This window comes from Triturus cristatus, chromosome 3_2 (assembly GCF_964204655.1).
Source record: "Triturus cristatus chromosome 3_2, aTriCri1.1, whole genome shotgun sequence".
Taxonomy (NCBI): domain Eukaryota; kingdom Metazoa; phylum Chordata; class Amphibia; order Caudata; family Salamandridae; genus Triturus; species Triturus cristatus.
In genome coordinates, this window is record NC_140584.1 from 1,003,235,810 (window position 1) to 1,003,260,449 (window position 24,640).

The following is a 24,640-nucleotide window of genomic DNA, read 5'->3' on the forward strand; positions in this document are numbered from 1 at the left end:
TGACAGAGCAGGGTTTCCATAGCAATAACCAAAAGAGGGGAGAGAGGGAGACAACAAGGGAAAACAGGAACAATTATTATGGCACTATGACAAAGGAAAAGAAGGTAATCTGTGATTACAGCTATACATGGACTGTGTATGGCAGTGGGCTATTTGTTCATCAGGAGTCTTTCTATTGTTTTACAGTATTTAGTCCTTCAGTACAGTGAATTATTCAATTTATTAATGCCTGTCCAAGATAGGTGTTACACGTTGTGGTGCATATTAATTAAATCCTTATTGAAAGACTGATTATCAGCCTTGATAATCTTCTGCCACTCCCTGTATCAATACTTCTTTTGTCAAGAAACGTGTGGAGGTGTACAAGTCTCTGCCTGCCCTCTCTGGAATTTGTTTAATATCTACACACGTCCACTGTGATTCTACTGATCAGAAAATGTAGTTTCACCACTACAGGTGTAAAGGATATACATTATCCTAAATTTTGCAGCGTGAATCTTTCTGGATTCACTATGCTGTGCATTATTCCGCGATCTTGTGGTTGGGTCCGGATTCGTAGTCTTTTCTTTGTTTTTTTTTTTTTTTGTAGCCCAGGTGGGCGTCGACGTCCACCATTTGGTGCACCTCCCGTGACGTCGTCGTGCTTCCTGCGGAAGTCCCACCTTTGGGGCGCCATCTTCAGATTCTTTTTTCCGCCGTTGGGTCTGGATCGTCATCGGGAAGCTCCAGAATTACACTCGGAGGAAGAAGGAAGAAAAGCGAGTTTCGTCGATAGAATCACTAGAAGATATCAGGAAAGGAAAAGATTTCATCAGGAGCGCGAAGAAAAGAGGACCAGCGCCCTTTTTCTTCGACGGCCTTGGAGAATGCACGCTCAGAGACCCTGAGCGCAATGGACAAGACGCCATTCAAGTTCTGCCCAAACTGCCACCACAAGTTCGCGCAGAAAGACCAGCATCCGGTCTGCAACCTCTGCCTACCGGTCGATCACCAGAGTATCGACTGCAACGCCTGCTCAGCCTTCGCGCCAACATGGATGGCAAGGGGAAGCCCCCGACGCTCTACGATCTGGGCCTCTCCACGGACGACGAGGACAACGTCGCCGAGACAGCCGAAAACTTCACGGTCGTAGAGACCGACAAGAAAAAAGAAGACGAGGTAAGAGAATCGTCGAGCGCAAAACAGAAAGTACCTCGACAACACGAGGGTGACTCGAGAAAAACTGAGTCAAAGTCCACGAAGGGAGCCCCGGCGCCGAAAACTTCGACGTCCAAAGGGGGAACCACGGACAAGAGGCCGAGCGGATCCTTAGAAAAGGACTCCCTGGTGCCGAAAGACGCCGAAAGGCAAGGGTCGTCGAAAACATCCCATGAAACGGGCCGATCGACGCAGAAAGAACGTGCGACGTCGACGCAAGTTTCATCGAAAAGACCCGCGGTCGACGCCGAAAGCATCTCCGAGATGGAGAAAAAGAAGAGGCGGCTCGAGGCCGAAATGGAGAACATCCTTCAAAGGAAGAAGGAGTTCGACGCCAGGATGAAGGAATTCAAGATTCCAACGGTTTCATCGGCGGACGTCGGTGAGGTCGAAGACGAGTTCGACGCCGAAGGGCTGACAAGGGATCTCGAAGAGGAAGAAGAGCCCTATTATGAGGGAGAAGCCGAGGAAGAAGACCAACGGTCGTTCTACGAATCGGCGGCATCTACCAGCAACGACGTCGAATGGCACGATCTCGACACCGAAAACCCGGAGGAGCCCGTGGACACGTACCCTTCGAGGCCTTCGCCACCCGACGACATCGGGGTCTACAATATGGTGGTCAGGAGCGCAGCAATGGCCTTCGGCGTCAAACTCGACGAGGAGAAACCGAAAGCCGATTTTCTCGTCGAGACACTGCTCCCCATCCAGACAAGGAGCCAGTTCCTCCCCATGCTACAAAGCGTGATGAATCAGGGGAGAGAAGCCTTCAAGGAACCTGCGACCTACCGGTCGATCACGCCCAGGACAGAGAAGAAATATAAGCACTCCTCCCTGGACCCCCCTTACATCAAGGGTAGCGTGACCGCGGACTCCATCATAGCCTCCACGGCCAGGAGAAGGGCCAATGTACCAGCAACTTCGGGCCCACCTCCGGATAAGGAGAGCAGGAGGATTGACCTCACAGGAAGAAAGGTCGAGAGGAACGCCGCAATGCACTGGCGCATGGCGAATTCGAATGCACTCCTCAATAGACACCAATACCAGCACTGGGATGAGATGGGGGAGCTAGTAAAGCACCTCCCCGAAGAATACCGCCAGAGAGCCTCTCACCTGATAGACGAAGGCAAGAACATCGCCAACTCCTGTATAAAGACGGCGTTGGATGGGGCAGAGACTTCAGCAAGACTCATGGCCATAGGGGTCACAGAGAGGAGGCATGCATGGCTAAGAATCTCGGGATTCAAACAGGAAGTGCAGAACAACATCCTTGGCACCCCCTTCAACGGAGAGACACTGTTCGGAGCAACAGTGGACGAGAAGCTCACCCAGCTGAAAAAAGAAAACGAGACGGCGAGGTCCATGGGGGCCCTACAGCTGAGGGGAATGAGGCGAGGAAATTCCTCGAGGAGACCCTACGGTAGGGGAGGAAGCCAGCAGGGGACGTCGCACCAGGCGTTCCAACAAGGTCAGCAGGGTGAAGGTCACGGACAAGGTCAGCAGAAGCAAAACTGGCAATATCAAACTCGGGGCCAGTCCTTTCGCGGGAGAGGGAACGGACGTGGCCAAAGGAGGAGAGGGGGCGAACAGCCCTCGTCGAAGTGACTCAGCACGCAAGAGGACGCCTACCCTCGTCAGGACCCCAAGGGTGAGGCGCAAAAAAGTGTCATCAGGGGGAAGAGAAGATTCAAGAGCCTACGAGCATACAACACCTGTAGGCGGAAGACTGAGGTTCTACCTTCAGGAGTGGCGGCGTATAACCACAGACAAGTGGATACGGAACATCGTGCAGTACGGATACTGCGTAGATTAGGAGAAAAGACCGCTAAACAGGAAACCGAAGGGAAGACTGAGATCGGCCCAAGAACTGGCAATACTCAGAGAAGAAACGCGGAAACTCCTACAAAAGGGAGCCATAGAGACAGTGCCGTTCAGAGAACGCAACAAAGGGGTCTACTCAAACTACTTCGTGGTTCCGAAGGTAGACGGAGACCTCAGGCCCATACTGGACCTCCGTTACCTAAACAAGTTCATCAGAACGCAAAGGTTCAAAATGACTTCACTGCAGGAGGTTCTGCCACAGATAAGAGAAGGGGACTTCATGGTCACCGTGGACCTCAAGGATGCCTACCTTCACATCCCACAGGAACACTACCAGTTCACAACCCTGGCCTTCGGATTAAAATCAGCACCAAGGGTCTTTACAAAATGCCTGTCGGCGGGAGCGGCACACCTACGAAGGCAGGGAATACATGTCTACCCCTACTTGGACGACTGGCTGGTCAAGGCAAACTCACGCGAAAAGTGCGAGAGGCACGCAAAACGCGTAACAGACACCCTCACGAATCTGGGATTCTCGATCCACTGGGGAAAATCATCGCTGGAACCGGAACAGGTGAAGATTTTCCTGGGGGCAAAGATCAACTCCCGCAACAGTACAGTAGTGCCCAGCGACAGGAGGACAGATGCTCTACTGAAGGAGACGAAGCTCTACCAGAAGGGGCGAGCTCTGACAGTGAGGGCTGTGAGCAAGACGATGGGGATGACGGCGTCCTGTATCCAGCTGGTGCCGAATGTACGCCTCCACATGAGACCATTCCAGGAATGGCTACAACAGCAATGGTCACAAGCAAACGGAAGTTGGGAGGATCTAGTGGTTGTTACGCACGCAGTGCAGGAGGAGATAACTTGGTGGAACAGAGACAACATAACAACAGGGAGAAGCCTGACACCACCAATCCCAACAGTGACCATTACCACGGACGCATCGCAGAGGGGATGGGGAGCGCACATGGACAACCTCAGAGTGAGGGGTCTATGGGCTCCAGCAGATGCGGTCCGCCATATCAACTACCTCGAGTTGAAAACAATCCTGCCAGCCCTGAAGGCATTCCAGAGACACCTGTTCAACCAGAGGGTGTTGGTCCAAACAGACAACACCACGGCAATGTTCTACATCAACAAACAAGGGGGGACACAGTCGTTCCCACTCTCATCCCTAGCTCAGGAGATTTGGAGATGGGCCATACCTCTCAGGATAGATCTACTGGCAATTCACCTACCGGGGAAGGACAATGTGGAGGCAGACTGGCTAAGCAGGCAGACCTCAGCATCGCATGAGTGGGAGCTCAATGCCCAGGAAACGGAGAAACTCTTCCCGAGATAGGGGGACTCCCACAATAGACCTATTTGCAACACGCCACAATGCAAAATGCCAAAGCTTCGCGTCCAGGCAACCAGATCAGCAATCCAAGGGAAATGCCCTATGGATAAGCTGGTCGAGGACATTTGCCTACGCCTTTCCACCGATACCCCTGTTGCACAGAGTGCTCGACAAGTGCAGAACCAGCAACATGACTCTGATCCTAGTGGCTCCGCAGTGGGCGAGGCAGACATGGTTCTCACAAATTCAAGAAATGGCACAAGGCAACCCATACAGGTTCGAGAGGAGGAAGGACCTGCTCTCAATGCAAAACGGAGAGGTCCTGCACCCAGAGCCAGAGACCCTCAACCGGGCGGCATGGCTCCTGAAGACCTAGAGTTCGCACACCTAAGATTACCTCCAAGCACGATGCGAGTGCTACGGGAGGCGAGGAAACCAACTACACGAAAATGCTACAGCGCAAAATGGAAGAGGTTCACTGTGTGGTGCCGGAAAAAGGGCCTGCAAAACAGAATGACAAGAGACTCAACAGTACTGAGGTACCTCACACACCTTCTAAAGAGTAACCTCTGCTCGAGCTCACTAAGGGTACACCTAGCGGCAATCGTGGCCTACACCAGAGGTGAAAAGGGTGGAAGTTTCTTCAGCTCGCAGGTGGTGAGGAGATTCATGGAAGGAGCCAAAAGGATGGCCCCCCCGAAAAGGTTGCCGCCGCCGGCATGGAATCTGAATGTGGTCCTGACGGAGCTCATGAAGGCACCGTTTGAACCCATTCACAAGGCCACACTGCAGATGCTGACCATGAAAACGGCCTTTCTGGTGACCATAACCGCACTACGCAGGGTGAGCGAGCTTCAAGCACTAACGCTGCAGGAACCCTACATTCAGATTCACAAGGATAGAATAGTCCTGAGAACGGACCCACACTTCATGCCCAAGGTGGTGTCGGCGTTCCACATGAATCAGAGTATTCAGATACCAAGTTTCTTCCAAAACCCGACTTCAAACGCAGAAAAAGCCCTGCACACCCTCGACGCAAGAAGAGCGGTGATGCACTACATTGAGAGAACCAAGGAACTCAGGAAGTCGAAACAGCTGTTTGTGTCCTTTGCTACTAGCTTCATGGGTAGGCCAGTGACTAAGGGCACCATCGCGAGGTGGATTGCCCTCACTATTCATTTCTGCCACAAACAGGCAGGACAGGAGCTAGCGGAGGGGCCGCAGGCTCACTCCACAAGGAAGAAGGGGGCCACCGTGGCCTTCCTGGCGAACACGCCCATCCAGGACATATGCCTCGCGGCAACTTGGGCATCTGTGCACACGTTCACAAAACACTACTGCGTGGACATTCAGATGAACAAGGAAGCACAGGTTGGACAGAAGGTGCTTCAGCACATTTTCAAAGACCAACGCTCATCTACCACCCAGCCGCCACAGAATTAGGAAAACCGCTACAAAGTCTATGCACAGCATAGTGAATCCAGAAAGATTCACGCTGCAAAACGAATAGTTTCTTACCTGTCGGTGTAGTTTTGCAGCTTGAAGATCTTTCTGGATTCACTAGCGAACCCACCCACCTCCGCCAGGAAGATGAGGCTGGAGGAAGAGGGGGTAAAATGGAAAAGATCAAAGAAATGAAAACATACAGAAAAATGGACAAGAAGGATTAATCAGTCGCCTAGGGTTAAAAAAAAAAAAAAAAAAAAGGAAAAACGAACCCGAAGATGGCGCCCCAAAGGTGGGACTTCCGCAGGAAGCACGACGACGTCACGGGAGGTGCACCAAATGGTGGACGTCGACGCCCACCTGGGCTACAAAAAAAAACAAAAAAAAAAAAAAAACCAAAGAAAAGACTACGAATCCGGACCCAACCACAAGATCGCGGAATAATGCACAGCATGGTGAATCCAGAAAGATCTTCAAGCTGCAAAACTACACCGACAGGTAAGAAACTATTCGATGTACAATCCCTCAGGCTTTCCTTAATACCTAATCCTATCTTTTCAGCAAGAATGCTTTCCACGGACTTGTGGATGTGCAACAATAAACTGAAACTAGATCCCAATAAAACCAAAAATATTTTTGTCAATACACATCTAAGTTCATGGTCCCCATTCAATTTAATCTTTCCACTGGCAAACCACATCATCTTGTCTTGTCACCGAATACAAACCTTGTCCATAAGTATCTTCATCAGTTAACCCTGATTTGTTTTCTTCTCTTGGTGTGAAGCTGTGTCCGAGTTGAATACCACCTTCTGAGAAAGATCTTCCAATGCCTATTCTACCTCTAGACATAAGGCCATTAATGAGCTTGCTCTGTCTTCTGTTCTTCACATTTGTGGCAATAGGTTACTGGCTGGATTCTCCAAGTATTTACAAAGCACAAAAGTCAGCCTGTTCCTTTACCTCAAGCATGGAAACCATATTGCTCTTACCTTGAAAACCCTGGACCTGGTCTCCTACGGCAAAGATTATAGTGTTTAAGGCTCTCTGTATTGCCTATCAAACATTCTACACTTTTAGGCCCCTGATATCGGGAACCTGCTGTCTTATCCCCTGCCACGAACTTGTTAACCTGCGTAATGGGAGTAATTGACAAGGAAATCAACAATGTTGAAGAGAGACTAATAACTTGTCATCAGGTTACGATTGACATTCAGAGTGATTTACCCTCAAATACCGCACGTAGACGTGCTGATGGAATCATTGTGACGGCTTTGAAAAAGGTGGTTAATGGTTGTGTGCAAGATAATTCTGATTGTATTATTTTGGATTCTCCATCTTATTCCTTACCCCAACCTCCCCCCAAGCGTTCGAATACACCAGGTCCGTCCATAAAAGTACCAGATAGAAGTGTTCTAAGAGGGTCCATGATTGCAGACACATCTCCTAAGTCAACTGGAACGAGGGTTAAAGTTTAAACCTCTGTGGTGAATTCGGAGGACCTTAAGTCTCTTCTTGCCTCAGTGCAAGATTGGAAGCCTCAGTGAAGTCATCGCTAGACTCTCTTTCTGCAAGGCTATCTCATGTGGAAAAAGTGACCACTAGTTGTTTAGATTTCTTGAAGCTCAAAACAAGACCTAGTGCGAATTGTGATTTGTTAATGGCAAGTTCCTTGCCTCGTCCATCTCTGCATACTGTCCTATCACTTTCTGCTGGCAGCCATTTTATACCACGAAACCTAGATAGTGGCTCTGTTTCACCCCCTTGGACTTCTCATGTAAATTTGATCATACCACCTTTCATGCAACCAAATATAGAGCTGGGACTTGCCACAACTAGCGGGTTATCTAAAGTTTTAGATTTAACTCCGGAAGCAACTTCTTATGTAGTGATATTGGCAAATGTTCAGACTTTAGCTCAAACAGATTCAGAGTCTTGGGAAAGCTTGAGAAATAAAGCACTACACTGGGTGGTTAGGAAAACTGGCTTAACGGGGCCCTTTTGATGATATTAGAATGGTGAATTAGAGGTAGGTAGGGGTGCTAAAACATTACCTGGAGATTGTGTAGTTATGTCCTTCAAATCCCCCAGACTCGTTGACACCATCCTATGCAGAACAGACCTCTAGCTATTCCATCTCGCCAAATCTCAGCATTGCCGGTTAGCGTTTTCTACCGCCCTGGGACTCCTATTATCCGGTCAAGATGTCATGCCAGGGCACTTTCCGCCCACTTACCCAAATTTCATCCTGTGATTTCAAACCACAATCATTTTTCTTCTTTAGTTGCAGTGCAAGGAGTAGACTGACTCTTTGTGAGGACCTAGAAAGTTGATCCTCCTGGTGATGCTTTTGACCTATCTAGCCCCAAGAGCTTCTCTGCAAGTTCTTACTTTTTTCCTCTACAGCTCGCTTGGTTAATTTTCCCACCCTAGCTCCAAGGCCTGCGGCTTATGAGTGTTAATCGACTTGTAATACTCAGAATGGCATTATTTTATAACCAATGTTGACATTCTATGTTTACAGGAGACTTGGGCAGTTGAGCCCTTTCATATAAACAATTACAGAACATTCCATTACAGAACATGCCCTCTCAGGCCGGTAGAGATCGAAAGGAGGTTTATCCATTTTTATTTCTAACTAATTGTCTTTTTCCGCTATTAAAAATGTGACCAGTGTTATGTACTGTTAAATCATTATTATTGAAACGTCTCCTAATCTTAATTTTGTGTTGGCAAACCTTTATAATAACACTCCACTATGTGATATACCCTCTGTACTATCTCAGCTGGATCAAGATCTCGAAAACATGTGTCGATATGCAAAGAAGGACATCTTCATACTTTGGGGTGGTGACTTTCATATTCATTAATGCCCTCTTCTATCTAAAAACCTCAGTGGTATGGTGGACATTTATGGCACAGACCAATCTTTTGTAGATAGTTATAATAGTGCTAAACTGAATGATTTGCTGTTCAAGCATAATCTTGTTTTTGCAAATGAACTGTGAGTATCGTAAGTTCCATTTAACTGTACATTTAATTGAAGGGGTCATAACATTGTTATCGATTTATATTTTGTCATCTTATCGTCATAATGCATTTATTTCTAACTTCACTAAATGCTCTATATCATTGAGTGAGCACCACCCCCAGAGAGATTAATCTTAGCTGTTTGATGATTCAGGCGAGGAATCAGTGTATAGGAGATCACATTGAAATAGCCACATGCAATGGCATCTCATTACGCTGGTTCCAGGTTAATCCGGCTGACTTCTTGGAAAAATTGATCATTGAACATAGGTAGGCTTTTGATATCTGTCTAGACCACGCTTCCAATGCGGCTAATATTCTGGAAGCTTTCCTCAGCATTTCAAGGGGGATCAAGGATTCCTTAACTAGTCCCATGCGTCAGTTTAGCAATAATACCTCAGGGTGGTATGACCACAAATGTTCTAAGGCCCATAAGAGACTTAAAGTAGCCATCCATAAATTAATGAGGTGCAGCCTGGAGTGAAGGTGTGTTAGTACAATTATAGGTTAGCAGTGAAAGAAAGGAAAATAGTGCTAAATAACGCAGCCTGGGAATCCTTAATGGAAGCAAGTAAGACCAAAGACTGCTGTGCTTATTGTCGTGTTTTCAACAGTTCCTTTCTAAGGGATGACAGTCCCCCAAGATTAGAGGCTGACATAACTGAATTCAACTGAGTGGCCCATTTCCTAAAAATCTATTTGATTCAAACTATGACATCCCCAGGGCCGGTGCCTGCTGATGCAGTGGAACCTCCATGTAGCCATGGTAGTTTGTCTTCCTCTCTAGACGAGATCAATAGAACCCTTATGGTCAGCAAGGGTGGTAAGGCACCTGACCCAGATGGCATTCCCAACGATCTCTTTAAGGCTAAGATAACTTTTGGGGCCCAGCTTTGACCCTGGTGTTGGGGGTGTGTTGTTGCTCTCTTTTTTTAATATTTGGTCGGATTCCCAAATACTCGCTATTTTTAAGAAGGAGGGTCGCTCTAACACAGCCTACTATCACCCTATTTCATTACTCTGTTCCCTAGTGAAAATCACAGAACGAATATTTTTTTATTTTTTTTATTTTTTTTTTAAAAACCTTTATTTTCAAAAGTCTGGACACAGCTATTCAGCCGACAACCCGGAGGTTCGGCAGCTTCGGTAAAGAGGAACAGAGACGCGTCCACAGTACAGTGAAGGAGGAGTGCAAAGATTCCATTTTTTAAATAAACACAAAACACACAACAACCCCCAGCAAGGCAAGAACACTGAATGCCCATGGTGATAGCCCCCCAGGGGAGGCAGGACCCCAATCGTCTACCATTTACAGTACCGTGAAAAGAGGAAGAAGGGGGACAGCAGAAGCCAAAGAAGTCCATTAACCATACTGAGCTGGAAAGAAGGATAGGAGGAAAGCTGTTCCTCGGGGGGATCCAGATCAGGGGCAAGACAAATTCCCCCCCTGTATTGGTTCCACCGCCCCCAGATGGCGTGCCACTTCCGAGGGCGGCCTCTAGCGCAATATACCGTCTTCTCCCTTAGCATACTCCAGTCCATATTTTCTTTCCACGCGGTCAATGTGGGGGGGCCCACGGATCCCCACAATCGCGCTATATCTCTCTTAGCGACCATGTTACCCAGAGTCACCCATTGGGTCTGCGCCGCATTGTGATCAGTGGGCCCCCAGACATTCAGGAGACAACACCGCGCTTCCGGCTGCATAGCAATGCCCGTCACCTCCCCCATCACTGCATGGACTCTCCGCCAGAATTCCGTGATGACACCACATTCCCAAATGATATGCAGGAAAGTACCCACCATACCACATCCCCTCCTGCATAGGCCGTCCTCCGAGAATCCCATGTGAACCAGCCTTGGCCCCGTCACGTACACTCGATGCAGTATTTTAAGCTGCACCAGCCTCAGACGCGACGGGATCGCAACCTCCTTAGGAGAGGAAACAGCAGACTGCCAATCCTCGTCATCCAACTCGAGGCCATCCCTAGACCACTGGTCCCTCAACCCCAGAAGCATATCCGCCCGGACGTTGATCAGTTTCTTATAGATGAGCGAGATCGTGCTCTCGGGCATATGACCATCAAGGACCCGGTCCTCCAAAGGAGAGGACTCAGGCACCTTCTCACCCTCTATGAGGACTGATCGGAGGGCGTGACGCACCTGGATATAGCGGAAAAACTCAGATGGCCCCAGCTCATACTCCTTCTGCAACTCTTCAAAGGACTTCACCCTCCCCTTAATCAGGACATCTCCGACCCTGGAGATGCCGATCAAGTCCCATTTGTCAAAGCCTTTTGTGTGCCAAAGCCTACCCAATCTCTCAGATTCCAACAGCGGGGTAGCGAGGGTGAGCCTATCCTTCCAGCCCAGCGAGTCAGTTGCCATCTTCCACACACGCACCGCCACACCAGTGGGCCCCGTGAGGGATGAGTCCAGGGACCGCGAATACAACGCCCTGTAATAGTTACCACCACGCAGCAACCACCTGTCCATGGCATACCCAGGGCTGAGGGCCGGGCCATAAAACCCATGATTAATCGCACTCAGCTGGGTGGCCCAATAGTACCGTCGGATGTCTGGAAGCGCAATACCCCCGTCGTACCATGGGAGCGTCAACTTTGCAATAGCTATTCGCGGCCGCCCGTCCCACAGCAACGCTCGTTGGAGGCCTTCGACCTCCCGAAAGTAGTTGGCCGGTACCCAATCCAAAGTATTCTGCAGTGCGTAAAGGAACCGGGGAAGAGACATCATTTTGAACAGGGCCGCACGCCCAACGAGGGAGAGCGGCAGCCTCCGCCAGCCCTCCACATCCCGCCTCAGGCGCGCTAGGGGGGGGAGCAGGTTCCTCTCATATCGCACGGCAGAATCCATGGAGATAAAGATCCCCAGATACACGAAGCCCTGCTGAGCAACCTGGATCGAACAAGTTCGAGGGATCGGTGGAACCTTGCCACTAAGAACATATAAATACGATTTACTCCAGTTGATAACGAGACCCGAGTTCCTACCGAAAGATGTGAGTACGTCACAGACCACTATAAGTGATTTCTTGGGTGAAGCAAGATACAACAGGATGTCATCAGCATAGAGCGATATACGGTCCTCGTGCTCAGGCGACCATCTAAGTCCCCGTATATCCGGGTGCCAGCGTATCCACGCAGCCAGCGGCTCAAGGGCGAGGGCAAACAACAATGGCGACAGGGGACAACCTTGCCGAGTACCCCTCCCAAGCTGAAACGGAGTCGACGCCCGGCCATTTACCACCACACTCGCGAGGGGGCCCTCATACAGCAACCTCACCCAGCTCACAAAACCGTGACCAAAGCCGAACTTGGTCAACACGGCCCACAAATATGCCCATTCCACCGTGTCAAAGGCCATCGTGGCATCGAGAGACGCCACAATGGCGTGTTCACGCAGCGTGCCCGCCCTGGCGATTACACCATGAAGGCGCCGAAGATTTAACGCTGTGTTACGGTGCGGGATGAATCCGGATTGATCCGGATGGACCAAGTCACCGAGTACCCTAATCAATCGGGCCGCCAGGATTTTAGCCAGAATTTTCGGCTCTGCGTTAAGGAGTGAGATAGGCCTATATGAGGCGCACTTATCTCGGGGTTTGCCCTCTTTGTGTATAACCACAATCGTCGCCAGTCGCTGATCCAACGGGAGGGCCCCACTCCCCCGCGCCTCCACGAACATGGCGCGCAGGTGAGGGGCAACCCTATCCGGAAATAGCTTGTACAGGTCGACCGGCAAGCCGTTCGGACCCGAGGCCTTGCCCGAGTTCAACGCGCGGATAGCCCCCGCCACCTCATCGACCGTTATGTCACCATCTAGATCGTCCCTATCTATATCAGAGAGACAGGGCAATGCAATATCACGCAGGAGGTAAAACGAATATTATTGAATAGATTAGAAGAGTGGGTGGAAAACAATGAGATATTTTTTGAATTACAGTATGGTTTTCGCAGCAGTTAGGGGCCGACTGAACAGGGAATCTTAATTTGTTAATTGGAAAGTATCCTCTAATTAAGAAGGGTCAATAGTTTTTAGCATTTGTTGATTTATCTAGCTTGTTCGATTGTGTTTCACATGATAAATTGTGGACCATTATGCTAGAGCTTGGAGTGGACCCTCCAATAATATCCTTCCTCAGAGAGTTGTACTCGGGAAGTAGGGCAGTGGTACTCCATGGCTTCAGGGGCGAATTTACATCCACGTTTAGCATAGAGAGAGGGGTCAGGCAGGGTTGCGTCCTTGCTTCTTTTTTGTTTACTCTGTATGTCAACAGCTTGGGCACCGTTTTGACACAAAACTGCAGGAACCTTCCTCAGATTGGGCATCGCCTGATCCCAGCCCTGCTCTATGTCGACAATGCCATTCTTATGTCACATACATTCTTATGTCACATACCACTCTGGCCCTACAGCTGCTACTCACTTGCTTTTTTAATCCCATTCAGGATCTGGGCTTTGGGTAAAACATTTCTAATGAAATGTGGGAGGAAAATCATAAAGTGCCGTGATTTTAAGGTTGGAGATGCCGAATTAAGTTTTACGTCCACTTTTTTGGTCGAGCATTCGAGACCTCTTGTATATACTTTAGTATTAACTTATATGTGTATGTACTTTGTGGGCTCTGGAGATCAGGCCTAGGACTTTTATGCTTCTGGCTTAGGCACTTTATTTTCTGTTTAACTGTCTAAATGTAACTGTCTTGATAGAAAACGACCAGCAGAGTTCAGTAAAATACCAGAATCACTTTAGCACTCTCTAGATTCCAGTCCATAGAAATTGTCTTCCACGAGTTCCCGTAGACAATATTTTTTTCAAATCTTGTATTTTCAGTGATATGCCCACCGAAGACCCTGATTTTATATTAAAAATAGAGCTTTGGACTATACCATTTCCCAGTGAAAGGCAATATTTCTCTCCATGTGTTCCCATACCTGGCGTATCACGCAGTTTGGAGCGTACTTTCCCTCCATGTTAAAGAACAGTAGATATTTCAGCACCCAGGGTAATGTGCTGGATAGCTAAATACATATCCGGTCCCAAAGGCGAGACTGATTGCATTGCAAATGCTTGTTTTTATTTGGGAATACTGTTCGAGGCACACAGTTTGTGGAAACAGGCTGTTAACTCCAGGAAGTTGCATTTTATGAAAGCCTCCTCTGCGCTGTTAAATATCGCTAGCAAAATTGGCAAAAGACCTCTGAATGAAAAGTTAATAATTCACAAAGCCGAGTGCGTGTCCACAGCTTTGTACAGGGCGGGAGCTTGGTGTTAGAGCAACGTCAACCCTCTACAACTGGTAGAGAATGACTTTTGAAAGAATCTCCTCTAAGTCCCTAAGAGTTGCTACTCCTTTGTTTGTCATTCCGAATTTAGGGCCCCCTTTTTAACTGACATGATTAGAATCCAGACGATTTTTTTAAGGCACAAGATTTGGACTTGTGTTGACACGGTACTAAATCGCAAGATCCTTAATGATTGTCTTAAATTGTCCTCGTCTCTCAAATTCCTTATCAGAATTTTATTTAACAGACATGCTTGGATTTAGGACACGCTGAATATTTTGAGATCCCTGAATCATTGCAGCAACTTATTAGGAAGGAATTAAAAAATTCATACTTATCTCTGTTTGATGGATGCAGATTGGCCGCAGAACTAGTTAAACCCAGTGATAACAAAAATCAAATGATACTTGTTACTTACTGATGACATGCAACCCTATCTAAAATCTATACAGAACTGTCATCATAGGTTTGTTTTGACTGTTTCAAAGTTGATATTTTTCATTGTTTGGTAACATTCCCAAAAACTAATGATAGGTCGGAGGTTTTAATTAAGTGTCCATGTAATAATTTATCTAATCAATGCACTTTGCACATTTTGTTCATTTGCACATTTTACAAGGATCTAAGGAAACGTTTTATATTGCCTATTTTATGCAATTTAAAATTTAAACAATGTGGTTCTGCTTTCCTGTGTCTGAAATTATTCCGCACTCAATCAATTTGTAGCACATTATCGAGCTAGTTATGGTCTGTGGTTCATCTTAGGAAGAATCTGGCCATGTTGAAGGAATCCATGGTGTTGAGATGAATTACTTCATTGTATGCAACTTGCTCTTGATGATATTATCTCTTTTAATTATTTTTTATTTGTAAATTATGTATATAACATTGTTTTAATTATAATGAATTGATACTGTAATTTCCTGTATGCTTTTATGATTTTTTATGTGAAAAATGAATAAAGCGAATAGAGTTGAATTGAATGGAAAAAGTAACTAAATAGACCTGTAATAAAATAACGTAGAAATTTCTCATCAATGTAAATATTTTAGGTTCTTAATAAATGAAGTTGTATTTTTCTTTTTCAGGACCGTGTTGGTTTCAGAAGATGAAATAAGAGTTAATTTAACAACAAGTTATCCTGATGTGGTTATTGAAGTAGGAAAAATAATCTTTGGAGAAAAAGACCGTAATGTGATGCAGAATGATAAGCGGAAAATTCAAAACCAGAGGATTATGAGAGCTTCCTGTGCGCTGTTAAATTCTGGAGGAGGAGTGATAAAAGCTCAAATAGAAAATGGAAACACGTATGCTTATGTCGAACATGGACTTGGACTAGACATTGAGGAGTCTCAAAGAGATCTTGTTCAAACAGCAGACTTGGAAAAGTATTTTGAAGCTTGCCATCAAAACCAATTCTTGCTGATTTTCGTGAAATCGTGGGCTGCTGATATTCCTTTAGTAGGCAGTCCGGTGAAGCCCCACATTTGTAGTCTGAGTACAAACTTGTTTTACAGATCTTCAACTTCAATCATTGAACGAAAATCAAGTGATGCTTTGGAATTTCTCAAGCAGAAGCAACAGTGTGTTAGACATCACATAGCCAATGGACCCCTAGCAAAAAAGTCCCTTTTAAGTGGTCAGGAGGGTAGCATTCATGCTTTTGCTGCTAGACTTTTTGAGATGAATCAATTAAAGTACAAACAAACCCTGAACTTTGGTGAATCGATGCATGTTGAATTTAAATCATTTCCAACAAAGAATTGGCTAAAACGTTTAAAAGAAACACTGCCAAAGTATATTTCTGCCTTTGCAAACACACAGGGAGGCTATATGATTTATGGAGTTGAAGATAAATCAAGAGAAGTTATTGGGGTTAGTAAAGAGATAGCATGCTACAACACAATAAAACAGGAAATTGATCGATCCTTACAGAAACTTCATATTTTGCACTTTTGTGATTCTGTTGGAGGCATAACATGGGAGCTGAAAATCATACCTGTTTGTGATGGAGATCAATGCACGAGCCATCTTTTTGTAATCAAAGTTGCACCATTTTGTTGTGCTGCGTTTTTTGGCTCTCCCGATTCTTGGATTGTGCAGGATAGTTGTATGAAGCAACTGGAACCAAAAGATTGGAGCGACAAGATGATGGCCGCTGACCCTGGTATGAAATAATCTTTGCTGGTCTGATTAGTAAATTGAACTTTTGGTGTGGGTACATGCTATGTAATGACATTGTATTTTCTCCAGCACTGCCAAACTAATGTACTTCTTGTGTGTACTTATTTTTCATTTACAAATCACTTGTAACCTTGTGTTGGGAGGGCATGAGCAAGAGGGTGAATGGCACAGCTGAGGGATGTGACTGAGCAGGCATGAGGAATCAGAAAACGATAACTGGTTTGCTAAGTTGGCCTTTGACCTGACTTGTAGGGTTTGTGGACTGGCTTGCTGTAAAACATTCAAGTTTGACACCCTGGTGCCCTGCCTCTTCCTATACTCCCATCGAAGCTCATCCTTCCTATTACCTGTCTGTTTTTGCCACCAGTCCTTTCCTTCAACTGTAAGAAATCAACCAGGATGTTTTCTGTCATGTTTAGAATTTTACTCTGTAGCCTCTCAGGTGCCTCAGGTTCAAGTCCTGTTCCTGGCTCTGGCAGGCCCTGGACATTCTCTGCCCCCTCAATTACTTCATGTGCAATTCTCTTCAGCTGCCCAGCCCAGGCTATGCTTGGATTGCTTGGTATTCAACAGCCATTTTAATGGCTACTTCTAAGCACAGATTCCTCACCTTGTGAATAATCCCCAGGCATCAGACTAGATGCGGAAACTTTAGGAGCAGTTCTCCTGTGCCATCCATGTGCGCTGACATAATTTCCTTTCTTTCCATGCCTTCAGCAATAGATCAGGAACCTGGTCTTTGACAGATTTTTCTGACAAAACTGAATACAAGTGTGCAAGGGAAATGTCACCACCTAAAACCATAGGGTTCAAACCATGCAGGGACTGTTGCAAACAGATGTCTGTGACGGACCCTCACAAATTCTGTTTGGGGTAACTGGGGTCGAACCACTACTCTAAAGCCTGTGACGTCTGTGCCCTGATGAATCCAAAGGCCTTAGAGGAATGCAAAGCAAACTGTATGTCGCCATTGTCTTATCTCGCCAAAGACAAGCAAGAAGACTCTGTGCTGTGACTGGTCAAAGTCAAAAGGAAGATCCTCCTATTCCCTTAAAGTCTTTGGGTAAGTCAAAGAAAAAACACAAACAAATCGAAGCAGGAAACTGCCCCTTTCTGCCACTCTCAAACTCTAGGGACATTGCTAGGGGATGAGTATGCCTTCTGGTCTCACTCCTCATTTCCTACAGAGCCGTTCCACAGTCTGGTCACGACATACCCTGAGTTTCTAGGTCCATCGGTGACATTGTAGAAAGTAGAAGCATTCAGGGAGGCTATGCTGTGTATTTTCAACACTTCACTGGTTCCTTCTGTTGTGCCTTTGAGCCCCATGGATCCGCAGGGGCCTGCAATCGGACTTCCACTGGTGGGTCTGCCTTTGGTATCGGCTGTGCCACAAACTCGACCAAAGTTGCCTACTGGCGTGCAACCTCTGTGCAACCTCTCTAATTCTGATACCTTTACCACATGTTTGGGCCAAAACGTTAAATAATCTTTCTGGCACAGATTCTGAAAACTACAATTATGATGACGGGGACAATTCGGTTTCCCAATATGATGTAGACAACTGGTATGAAGAGCTTCAGGATCTCAGTGGGCTGTAGTGATGCAAGGGGCAACTGAGGTGTTAAATCTACAGTTGCCAACCTTGGAAATGAAAGCTAATGTATTGACAGATGCTTTGCAACCTGGCAGACTCCCACTGAGTCACGATTTCCATTTAAAGAGGCACTTGACAGCCCCTGGACTCCAGGAATAAGCCCTCTTCAGGGCACCCGTTAATAGACATTTTGCTTACGTTCTGCACCTGGTGATCTGCCTTCCCAACACAATATCCTACTCTGGAAACTAGTGGTACAAGTGTCCACCAGCAGGGTCAAGGCCAGTGCCATCCCTACCATTCCACCAATCCCTCCCTCCTCTGCCTCCCGACTGGGAGTCTTAAAGTTTAGAGACTTTTGGCTCCATTAGCCTTGCTCTGAGATCGTTCAATGACAGTTGTCTCCTCCCACCTCCTATGGTAGATAGTGGCTCAAGTTTTAACAATTATTCCCGAAGACCTTCGAGTGTCTCCTATGCAGGCTATTAAGGACGACCACAATGTGGCAAAATGTGTTATGCGCTCAGGACTGGACATGATTGATTGTCTGGCATTTGCTATGGGAACTAGTGTGTCCGTCTGGTGTCACGGCTATGTAAGACCCACAGGCTTCTCTGGGGACAGTAGGAATGTTTACTGGACATGCCTTTTGATGGACTTCGCTTTTTTGGTGACAAAGAGGATTGTGTCTTGGAGCGTTAAAGAAGAGCAGAGCCACAGCAAGTTCCTTGGTCCTTTATGCTCCCACAAGGTAATTCCACCAACAATGTTTCCCTGTCTGCGGCTATGGTAGAGATTTTCCCATCCGCCACTCCAGACTCCATCCTCCAGCACAACAGGCTTTTCAGCCCTTTTATGGCAGTAGCCATGGCTCTCAAAGACAGTGAGGACCGCAGGTGATCCAGCGGCGAACCAACAACAGATACTCTACTACCAAATACTCACCTGGGCCCATAAACACACACAATTGAGTAAACCGCTGGAGTCAAAGTTTATGTGGGTGATCACAAAATCAAGATTAGTTATTCACCATTCCTAACTAACCTTTCACTGATCAAAAAGTTATTTCCTCTGGTCGATGGACCATTAGTTGAACTAATTGATGGTGATAATGAATATAATTGTAAAAACTTCTCTATACCTTGAAGTAAATAACCACAGACTCGGCTAAGTTTTAAGTCTTTATCTAAATTAATTGCATGTGAACCACTTCAAAAATACAGTACAGTCACTGTTACTTATAGGAGAGAAGATTCAATTAATCAAATTATCAAACCACTCTTTAAACTTTTGCAATGACTTATGCTCAGAAAGGAGAGGACAGAGAGAAAAGAACATCTGCAAATGCATGAATTATAATTACCAAGGATGGTGTGAAGACCAACCCCCCTGGCCAAAAGGATGGTAAGGGTCCCCCGGGATAGTTCAGGAGACAAAGACTTCAGGACAGGATAGATGACCTCTCCTCCTTCTTCTTCAATCTTCTTTCTAACCCAATTAAATTAAGATAGAGGGCTATGCATTCAGCTTCTTCATCGGCATTTCACAGCATCTCTCCCTGCATCAGCACCTCCTGCAGCAACAGCATCCCAAGTCGTGCAAAACTAACTAACTAAAGCTACTGCAATTATACCTTTCGTTCATCATGTACCACCCACTAAAGTTTCAATATTGTAAAAATACTAAATCTGATTGGTCAGGCCAGGGGTGAAGATCATCACACCATGCTTTCATATCACTTTTTCAGTTAGCCCATTGTTAACAAACCCACCCCCTTAATTTTTAGGTCTCGGCCTGACGTAAGCAGCGCTGCTCTCGTCATACGAGGCTTCTTGAAATCGATACGATTCAAGAAGCCTCGTTCTAGCTCCGCTTTCAGTTGTGATTCGTGCACGTTGTTTGGCGTCACAAATTATGCCAAAGGCAGTGCAATGATTGCACTGAAGGCATGTCACTCACTGCTTGTTGCCACCCTGTCTCCTTTTATCCACACCCAGCGGGATTGGATCTCTAACCGGCGGTAGGAGACAATGTCTCCTAATTAGCCGCTACGCACTTTTTTTTTTATCATTCCCCTTTGGCAAAGGCAGCCGCGTGTTTATTTTTGCATCGCGCTTTCACTTAAAGTGAAAACGCGATGCAATTATAAACACGCTACTGCCTTTGCCAAAGACGAAAGCTTGTTATGTTAGGCTACAAAAGTCACAGCGCTTTCAGCTAACGCATCGATCTAGAAGGACTTCCGATCAGAGCAATTCTATGCTACATTATTTATGCATCCGCCAACTAGTAGTGCAGACAGTGTGTCTATAACCTGGGGCACTGGCATAATGCCGTTCTACGGGCGCATTTCTTTTTTTTACATAGTCTTAAGGTCTAAGTGGGGAAACGGATGGAGGTCGACGTCCCCATTCTTTTTTCATTAAACCAAAACCGCTCCTATAGTCGGGAAGGAGAAAATACGTCCCCTGACGCAGCAGACCCCTGCATGTGCAGCCAAATAATTCACAGTAAAGCCTGTGTTCGGCCTGGGCGGTAGCACCAGCGCGCGGCAGCACAAGCGCACAGTAGCACCAGCGCGCTGCATGCTGCCCCTTCATACTCTGCCTCTTCTGGGGACAGTATCAATGGAGGAGCCGAGCTGCACGTGTTGTTATCTTACAGCCACACCCTGGGGGATTCTAATTGTGCTGCGCAAGACGCCCTGTGAGGATGGCCATGTGTTTCCAATAAGAGCAAATGTTCGTCCGTTAACATTTTGAAGCGAGCAGCTGCACTTGAAAGCTGTCTATGACGTCACCCCTACTCTGAATAGTGCCTCGGCTTTCAATAATGCAGAAAATCGTATAGTAAAATGGTTTTCGCTTTTTAGGAGACTTTACATAAGCACCACTTACGTTATACAAGGACATATTTTGTTTTTGTGGCCACGGGAGATTAAGTATTTGCCCAGAATCACAGGATGTTGATTGAGCCAATGCCAAGACTCGAACATGGTTTATCAGTTCCATAGTTTTCATGTGCACCGTTCTCATGTGCTGTTGGCTTCTAGGCTGCCCATGACTCTATGATCTCCTCCAGGGCGCCCTCTGCAGCTCGCCTCTATTTTAGGTTGGGTTTCTTTAACCGGGGGTGGGCACTGTCACTGTTTATGAAGCTGATGCTGTACACGGGTTGCCACTGTCCACCCGAGCTCTGTCATCCCGCCCCGGTATACCCTACCAGCTCCTGCACCCCACCGCTGGTTCGATGCCCTTCAGCGTACACCCAACCCTCAGGCCATGGACACCAGCTACCAGTTTGCGAGCTGCAAAAGGTGCGACGCCTTTCGAGTGCGGTGAGCGGGGCTTTATTTGTGGGGGTGGGGACGGCTGCGGTGCAAGTTCCTGTTTACAATTGGTCTTCACCTTAGAGATGGGCCAGCCAATATATTTACAGAGAGAGCCGAGCCGAGGGCCTGGCTTGGCTCTAAGAGCCCATGCTCGTGCTGAGCTCTGAAATTATTTGGCATGTATATCATGCAACACACTTGTAAAAATATGACATCCCGGCTAAGTTCGAACTATGTAACACGCTGAAGCATTTCACCCAAGTACATGAAATACATCACCACTTTCCTGCAACCTCTGCACAGCTCTCGCGATATAGGCTTCAGACTCCCTTACTTAAACAACAGAAAGCCACTCTGCAGGAGATGAATCAACTGATCAGACACTGAAAAGGAGATTCAGCTGTGAATTGATAGAAAGTCCAGAGTGAAACATAATACGGAAATAAAGAGCAGAGCGCCAGCAAAATTGGCGGGCTTTGCTATTCTGCCTTGATGTGATCACATAAAATAACCAGGCTCTTCCTCGGCATCTTACACCTTTCATTGGGAGATAAGGGGGAGGGGGGGGCAAGCCGACACCAGACCACTTTATTGTGTGTGAAAAAGGCCGCTTTATTGAAACAGGTGCATATCACAATTTTAACTCCTTGGCCACTGCCTTACAAAACTAAAACCTCGCTATACAATAATCTCCTGACCTCTTGTTCCTTCCCCCACCCCTACGATCCCAACATCAGTTCCCACATCCCCCAAAATACAACATAACATTCCATAACCAACAATTAACCCAATCCTACACCATGTAGCCTTTCCCACTCCCAAACTCCCCTGACCGTAACCCCTACCTGCCTTCTGTGCAACTGTAACTATCCAACCTCTAATCTAAATTTATCCAAACTGGTTACCCTTCCCTGTTCCTGGACCCAAACTACCAAACTTATAACAACAAACTCTAGCCAATCCCGGCCAACTGTCAACCACCCCGCCTGCACCTGTTCCAAGCGACAATACATCAAACTGTCCCTATGTACCTGTTCCAACAAATGCTGCCCACCAGACTTCCCAAAACGCAATCCATCACCCCTAACAGCTAACGCCCCATCAACCCCCAAAAATTAGGGTGGGCGGGTGGGGAAAATCTTTCGACTACTACCCGCGCTCCCAGCCACCAGGTCACCAAACCTAAAATGGTGGCTGGGGAGGGGCATAACTGGCCTATAAAGCACTTGGGCTACTTTAGCCGCAATTGGGCTACATTTTGGCTATCCCCCAAATGTAGCCCAAAACCTACCAAATGGCCGCTACGGCCACTCCCCCCCCCTCCCCCTCCCAATCTGCCCGGGGGGCAGACCTCGCTGTGCTCGGCTGCCCCCCAAGCTCCCATTGGGAGATAAGGGGGAGGGGGGGGCAAGCCGACACCAGACCACTTTATTGTGTGTGAAAAAGGCCGCTTTATTGAAACAGGTGCATATCACAATTTTAACTCCTTGGCCACTGCCTTACAAAACTAAAACCTCGCTATACAATAATCTCCTGACCTCTTGTTCCTTCCCCCACCCCTACGATCCCAACATCAGTTCCCAGATCCCCCAAAATACAACATAACATTCCATAACCAACAATTAACCCAATCCTACACCGTGTAGCCTTTCCCACTCCCAAACTCCCCTGACCGTAACCCCTACCTGCCTTCTGTGCAACTGTAACTATCCAACCTCTAATCTAAACTTATCCAAACTGGTTACCCTTCCCTGTTCCTGGACCCAAACTACCAAACTTATAACAACAAACTCTAGCCAATCCCGGCCAACTGTCAACCACCCCGCCACCCAGAAACAAGGGGGGGGGGAAGTGTAGGCGGATACGCCTCTTCCTCCCCTTTTTCTGCCCCCCCCAATCCCCACCGAACCGCATGTGAAACGTAACGTATGTAGACCCCTAACAACCGTGCTAAAACCTCCCGAAAACTCCAAACGGTACAGGGGCAATCCCCTTACGTGACGAGTGTACCCCACCATCCCTGAACAGCACATGCGCATCGCAACAGATGTCCCTATGAGCCAATCGTCCTATCCCCACATGACTACAAAACCGCACCATCTCAGTGGTTAACTTCCTCCTCACTTTACCCACTGCCCCAGGGTTTACCGCCCCCTTGCAACACCTCCCGGGGACAAATTCCGGCCCGACAACGGAAAACACCACCCATCTCCCCCTGATCCACACCAGGTCCTTTTCCATAACCCGCCTCAGTGCCAAACCTGTCTCCCTTCCCTGTCAGTCTCCCCCAGCTGTAATACCAACTCAACCGGGCACCTTCCCGCCCGTAAAATACGTTCCCCACTGGGACCAATTCCGTCCCGCTCAAAACGCCCTTACCCCTCCATGCCACAGATAATAAATCTTTCTTGAGCCCCCAGCTGTCCCCCAAAATAACTCTCCCGGGCCTGGACCCGCGCCCGTCTCACAAAAGAATACCCCACGATCCCGATGGACATCTCCCTGGCGAGGGGTCCCATAACCGAACCTGAAAAGAAAACAAGAATGAAAACCAGGAAAACACCAACTAAACATTTTTTTTTTTTTTTTTGCTGCGCCCATCCCGCTGATAACAATTCGATGACCACCTGCCCAACTTCCTGATGTCCCTACTCTCCCAACCCCTCGCCTGTGCCCCTGATGCCGCCCCCATGTGGAAGGAATGCGTGCCAAAACCCTTCTCCCAGATACCCCGTCTCCTCATCGCTTTATGCCGCACCGCCCACAGTACGAAGCCTTAACTCCCCGCCCCTGCCTATGTGAACAGACCAAGTCCCCCCAAACCCCCCGAACAAGATTTTCAACGCAAAAACCCACCGCAAAGGGCAAACCGGCGGCGAACGCACCCTCATCCCCGCTACCCCTTACCCCCAGCTTTGTGGTCCGGTTGCCCCCTTCCTGAGCCAACTCCAAAACACCTCCGCCCCGAACGAGATCTCCCCACAACTAGTTCCCGACGAAAGCGACCCCCGCCAACTTGCCCACAATCGTCACCTCGGCCAGACCCTTTTCCGCCAAGCCCAATATGAACTGCAAACCGCCTCTTTTCTTGCCACCCCGGAAACCCGCTTCGCCTCTGAATGGACAAGCTCCTCCCACGCCGCCCGGTATGCCCCCTCGTAGACCGTGCTAATGCGCCTAAACCCATTGTAGCATCCTGTGTAGCCTACTTCCCATCTTTGCTTCCTCCATCTGGTCGGAGTCCCGTCCGCGTCCTAGGCGAGCCCACGGCATCTCCCTCCTTTGAACTAGGCAAGGCATCCGCAATGTCATCGTCCACACCTGGCACATGCACCGCGCGGAACGTCCTATCCTGACTCAACGCCCCAGCCCAAAACCTTCGACAACT

The 24,640-nt window shown here is 47.6% G+C and overlaps 1 protein-coding gene across 2 annotated transcripts in view; it reads left to right on the forward strand.

Annotated features, from left to right (window-relative positions):
- LOC146858992 (schlafen family member 13-like) overlaps positions 1–24,640 on the forward strand; it is a 259,943-nt gene that overhangs the window by 43,007 nt on the left and 192,296 nt on the right. For both annotated transcript variants that reach the window (XM_085649638.1, XM_085649637.1), the window contains exon 2: positions 15,229–16,307. In XM_085649638.1, the coding sequence (XP_085505764.1) occupies positions 15,229–16,307 (1,079 nt within the window). The remainder of the gene's footprint in view (positions 1–15,228; positions 16,308–24,640) is intronic.